Genomic DNA, 5,943 nt, shown 5'->3' on the forward strand with positions numbered 1-5,943 from the left:
CTGCGACGTTCACCATGGCACTTGTTGCCCCACTTCCAGTGGTAACTTTTTTGAGGCCTTTAATAGCCTTTTGCATGTACTCAAAGTATTTGTCTTCATTGCCTGCAAGGTCATGTAGTCTCTCCCATTCCTCTCCAAACTGTTTAAGAATTCCGGCTTTTTCTTCAGTTGTGAAGCTTGACTCCTCTTGAATGTTGTTTGTTACCTTTTGTTAACAAAAATAAGACAATCACAATCTAAAAATTTTCTCAATAATGGCAGTCATTTGAGCAACTTTGTTATTATTTTATTACCTGGTTGATGTCAATCGCATCTTCTGCTTGTTGTTCAATTGAAGTTACTGTGTTTTCTTGCAAATCCATTGAAGTGATTGTATCTTCTTGCAGATTCAATGGCGTGCCTCCATCCAGACCTTCTTTCAGTCCCAAGAAAAATTTTGGGGGAGGACACTTCTCACCCATAGCCAACAATCCAAGCTGGTATCGATCGGATGACAAAATGGGTGGAGCATTTGGGAAGCAGCCACCTTCCACTGAGTGCAGCAATGCCTGGTGCTTGCAAAATGCTCCACTGCAGCCAGCTTTGCAATTGCACACACCCAGGGAGCGGTTGACTTCATACATCAGCTCCGATGTGGTAGCTGATGGCACCATGAATGTGTCTTCATCAACTTTGACAATTTTATTAGCCAGGTCAATGTCAATTTTCCTCAATGTGGCTTCATATACCAGCACTGGTTTAGAATCTCTATTGTAGGCAACTCTTAAAATTCTATTTCTCATATAATTCTGCCAGACAGTCACAATATAGTTTATTAAAGCTACAAGATTGTACGCCTTAATCCTTTGGAGAATGACATCTTTCAAAATTCTAATGGTGGCTTCTGAGAAATTGTTTGTGTGGTGACCACGCATGAGAAGAAAATCACGAAAAAGACTAACCCACTCTTCTTTTCTGTCAAGAAAGTCATTTATCCTTTTCTTGTAACCTTCATGGTCCACTGCTTTATTGAAATTTTCTATGCTTTCTGTCAACTCCTCTGTTGATTTTGCATACATAATCTGAAAAATTCAAACAAGTTAAAATCTATTATGTTTTGTTTTAGTCAAATGTCGCTAATTTTATTTTGATTTATTTTTTACAGACCTTCTGAACTGCCTTTATGTAATATTGTCTCTTGTCTGCCTCAACTCCATGTTTTGAAGATAATAGCCAAGTCCACTCCTGTTGGACAACATGGAAATGGCACAGAAGTTGATCTGATTCTGGCCACACATTACGGATTGCATTTTTCTCAGCAGCAGAGTTGTCAGTCATGAAAACTTGAGGTTCCTGTTGTGAAAGTAAAAAGGTGAGCCATCATTTATTTTAATCCTCTGACAATATTCAAATTTCAAATCACTTACGGTTTTGCCATGAAAAGCTTTTGGAAAAGATGTCTTGAAAAGATCAAATGCTTTGGTGTAACAGGGTTCCTTCTGGTTTTCATGCATGATGATGGCCATAGGAACAGCACCAATCTTTGATGCAGTAGAAATCACTGTTACATTGCTGTGGGAAGCATCCACTGTGCCAGTAGTGTCTATGAATGCAATCTCCTCTGCTGTGGCTAAGTTGTGTGCCCTCTTCATTATAGGTGTGCACACTAGCACACAATATGGGCTTTCTTTTGAAACTACTACTGTTGAGCCTGTAAATTGAAAAACAAAACAATCAATTATTTATTATGCGTGTGTACTAGTATATCTTGTTGCTTGCACTGCTTAGTTTACCTACCACCAATTTCATAGTCTTTGCATTTGATCTCTAGCATTGAAAGGGGGTCTTGTGGTGGACCAAAATTCTTTTTTCGCCACTCTTGATGCCACCAGTATACTGTATTTGCTTTAGGATTATAGTGAGCATCAGCTAGTAGCTCTTCACCTTTATCTTCAAGTGCCAGTTTTTCCTCATGTAGCCTCATGGCTTCTCCAGGCTTCATGCGATCATCAAAGTACTCTTCGAATTTCTTCCTTAATTTTTCATCACCTCTCAGATATTGCATGGTGTCGCTAACATCTATGTGGTGATTGTGTCTAGAATCAATGGTCACAATGCATGGTAACGGTGGATCATGTTTTCCTATGAATTTGTCTTTCTTCTTCGTGTCCTTGGTTACAAGTTTAATTTTTATTTCTAATGTAGCTGGACAGTGTTGGTTTCTTAAACCATCTGGTGCTTTATTTCTCTCTGATAGATTGCATTTCCAAACTTTTCGAAATGTGTACCTGAAAATTCAATTACTTTTGTAAATCTGACGGGCAGAAGAGACGAGGGGGAATACCGTCACTCTTCGAAGGCTATGACGACATGAGCTGGTGTTTTATGCTCAGTACTCCAAGGCTTCAATTATAATTATAAAACTCACCTGTCTCGATCTGGGAATGTCTTGTGAACTATCCAATGGGTTCTAGACTGCTTTTGATAAATCCCTAACCATTGTATAGCTTCCTCCTTACTGTTCACCGAAACTCTGTAGCATTCTTTTCCTGGTTCCTTTTCATCTGTCACTTTTTCTGCCACAAACTTGGTAGGTTCACCAGTGGTTTCATTATCAGAGTCCACAAACTCCATGTTAAGTTTAGAATATGTCTCTAAACATGACAGTTACAAAAGTGGCCTGAGCTGAAGACTCCTCTGAGTTGTCAAGTTAACAGGTGCCAATCTGAAGGCTTTGGGCGGGAAACTGCTAAAAGTTCCAATTTCTAAGGTATTATAGCAAAAACTAAACTAGATAATGTGAATTTTCTTGTTCCAAAACGTGTAGAACTATCTCTGATAAGGCTTGGTGGTTAAATCTGATTATCTAGTGCATTCTTGTGAGTGTAAGTATAGAAGGTAGCTTTCTAACCTATTACAGTTTTCATCCTTGTTAAATTTCCAACGCCTCTTTTCTTAGGGCTCTTTCTGAATAATAATAAAGGTAGAATTTTAAGTGGTTCAACATATTTAGTGACCCCATTTCATCATGTGTTTTAAGTATATTTTCTTGGCGGATGGGGATGCTGAATCTTCGGAGCTCTGTCTTCCGTTTGCATTTCCCTTTGTTTCTTTTGTGGGATGAGTTTTGTTTTGACCTCTTTTAGGCTACATCTGACTTTCTGTTTTCTGATTTTTCCAGAAGTGTTACGAGGAGTGCCATGGAAGAGGAACTCTTTTGTGTGTGTAGAAAGCCAGCAGGATACAACAGGTTTACAGATTTTGACCCAATATTCTTTTTAATCTTCATGATCATGCCTCTTTTAACAGTAATGTGGTTTTGTTTACAGGTTTATGATCGAGTGCACCAAATGCAAAAATTGGTTTCACGGAAGCTGTGTATCTGTGAAGAAAAGTCAAAGTATGGTCAATGTCCTACACCAAAATAGTAATATCAATTTCACATTCCAATCTAACTGTTATCTCTTTTGCAGAGACACCTGATACTTGGCTTTGTCCAAATTGTGTGAAAGAGTGCAATGAGGGGAAAGACAGTGTCTCCAAAGCGGATTTCGAGCAAGCCAGTAATGTGAGTTTGTCATTATCAATTTTGTAAGTCTAAAATCTGAGACGTTATGTACATTGTCTTTCTTTATCTTTTGCCCTTGCTTTGCAGGAAATAAAGATTTTAAAAGGTCAAATGTCAAATGTGTTGATTGTCGTGAAGTCACTCGTCAATCAAAGCAAAACGAAAGAGAAATGTTACAATGAGAAAGATGAGGAGGTGACAGCTTTAAGAGCAGAATGTGATGTCAAAGACAAGGAAATAAGAATACTCAAAGAACAATGTGACAAGCAAAATGAGGAGAAAGAAGTCCACGAGGAATGCATTAGAAAATTAAAGCAAGAATTAGACGCCTGTAAGAAAGGAATGGAAGCTGAAAAGGAGGCATGTCAGAAGCAATTAGAATCTGTTAAAGAGTCATATCAGAAAGAATTAGAAGCCGTAATTGAATGTTGTAAGAAAAAAGAGGTTGAGAACAGGCAACTACTTGTCAAGCTTCAGCTATGGCAAACGAAGTATGAAGAGCTTAACAACAGCAGGTAAGAAAATCATATATTCACTTTTGAGTTGTTAAAAATTGAAAAATTGTATCTATTAGGCTAGAAAGCACTAAAATTCGCTGATACTATTGTTGCAGATGTGAAAAGAAGACTGTCGTTAATAAAGTTAAGAGCCTATCTTTGAAGAAACGGATGGTATTTTCACAGCCACAATCAGTAAGTAATGCCTCACAATACAAAAGCATGTAATCTTTGGATAGGGAATGAGATAGTAGACTTAAATGCATTATTTTTTCATCGCAGGAGACAGTCTATGAAAAAATGGATGAAAATTAGTTCTTCTATACCTCTTTGAAAAAAGTAAAAATAAAGTTTAATAATTCAATGGCACAGTTTGCTTTTCTTTGTCACCCCTCGCAACGCCTTCTGTATTTTCATTTTATGATTTTGTCTATTATAAATTTTATATACTCTACAGCATATCACTTCAATACAGTTATTGTCATGTGCGTTGGGTAAAGCACCTCTGCACTGCTATGTTGGAAAGTACCGTCACGCATAAAATATTGGGCATCCAGCATTCATCTCAGAGCAAGATTCAAAAAGGGCGGCGCCAGCACAGCGGCCGCCGCATCTCTCATAGCGACGGTGGCTAGCCTCGCGCGAGCCGTCTGGGAGCTCCTCTGGGGCGGTGGTGGGGGAGGGGTGCCGAGCCCGTAAAGGGTCTCATAATATGCACCCCGCCAGCTCACAGTGGAAGCCCATCTTGTTGTATTTCTCCTCTCCAATAATGTCACGGTACAAGATCTCTGCGCCCTCGGAAGGTTCATGGAATTCCACAATGCCCTTCCGCTCCAGGACTTCATGGGTACCCAGGCTCAGCCCAATATAATGGGAAGCGCAAGAGTGGCACAACTGAAATCAAAAAAAAAAATAATTAATTACCGGCTGTCCGCCTAGCGGACAGCCTGTACCCCTGCACCTGCCTTAAGGGCTGCTCGGTCGTACGGCTCCGGCTAGTGGACAGTCTGAACCGCCTGCACCTGCCTCGGACCACTTTCTCTTTCACTCACACATTCGGTCTGGGGTTGGGCTGCTCGGATTCGCGGCTCCGCCTGGACAGCCTGTACTCCTGCACCTGCCTCAAGGGCTGCTCGGTCGTACGGCTCCGTCCAGTGGACAGCCTGAACTTCCTGCACTTGCCTCCACCCCCTACTGAGCTGCTAGTCAACTCGTTTACTCACTCATTCGCAAACTCTCGGCACTCTGGATCTGATCCGCGCTCCCACTCCCCCTCGCAAAAACCCAGCCTCGGCCAAGTGTTGCCGCCACTTGCACCGCTGTCACCAGTTGTTGGGTTTGGCAGGTGAAGGGCGATGACAACACGTTGGCTTTGGTAGAGTGTTTATTGAGGTTCAGTGTTCACAGGGCAGGGCCAGACCGCAGACTGTTGGCGGAGCTCTGGCTCGGTTGTATTTATGGGCTGGGCAACAGTGGCACTTGCCAGTGGGGTGTTCGGGGCTTGCAGTGGGACCCTGGCCAGGGAGGGTGGTCTCATAGCCATGCAGGGAAGGGGAATAAAAGAAAGAACTTGACCATCTGTTGCTTTCACTGTAATTCAAAGGGTGAGACATCTCACCAATTTTCGGCGATACAAAATGTATCACCGAAAAAAAGGTCGTTCACGAATGTATCACTGAAAAAATGGTCGTACACGCATGTATCACCGTAAAAAGGTCGTACACAAATGTATCACCGAAAAAAGGGTGATACTTCCCCAGGAAAACAAGGGCTAATCTCGCTGATGTCTCACCTTTTTTTCGGTGATACATTCGTGTACGACCTTTTTTCCGGTGATACATTCGTGTACGACCTTTTTTTCGGTGATACGTGCGTGTACGACCTGTTTTTCGGTGATAC

General features: G+C 41.3%; 1 protein-coding gene across 1 annotated transcript; it reads left to right on the forward strand.

Annotated features, from left to right (window-relative positions):
* Positions 1 to 3,179: 3,179 nt before the first annotated feature.
* Positions 3,180 to 4,359, forward strand: LOC117652676 (putative E3 ubiquitin-protein ligase ubr7). The gene is made up of 6 exons (XM_034397764.1): positions 3,180 to 3,229; positions 3,309 to 3,379; positions 3,453 to 3,547; positions 3,635 to 4,062; positions 4,161 to 4,239; positions 4,327 to 4,359. The coding sequence occupies exons 1-6, from the start codon at positions 3,180 to 3,182 to the stop codon at positions 4,357 to 4,359; spliced, it is 756 nt and encodes a 251-aa protein (XP_034253655.1).
* The last annotated feature ends 1,584 nt before the right edge of the window (positions 4,360 to 5,943 follow it).

This window comes from Thrips palmi, unplaced genomic scaffold (genome assembly GCF_012932325.1).
Source record: "Thrips palmi isolate BJ-2018 unplaced genomic scaffold, TpBJ-2018v1 HiC_scaffold_7, whole genome shotgun sequence".
Taxonomy (NCBI): Eukaryota; Metazoa; Arthropoda; class Insecta; order Thysanoptera; family Thripidae; genus Thrips; species Thrips palmi.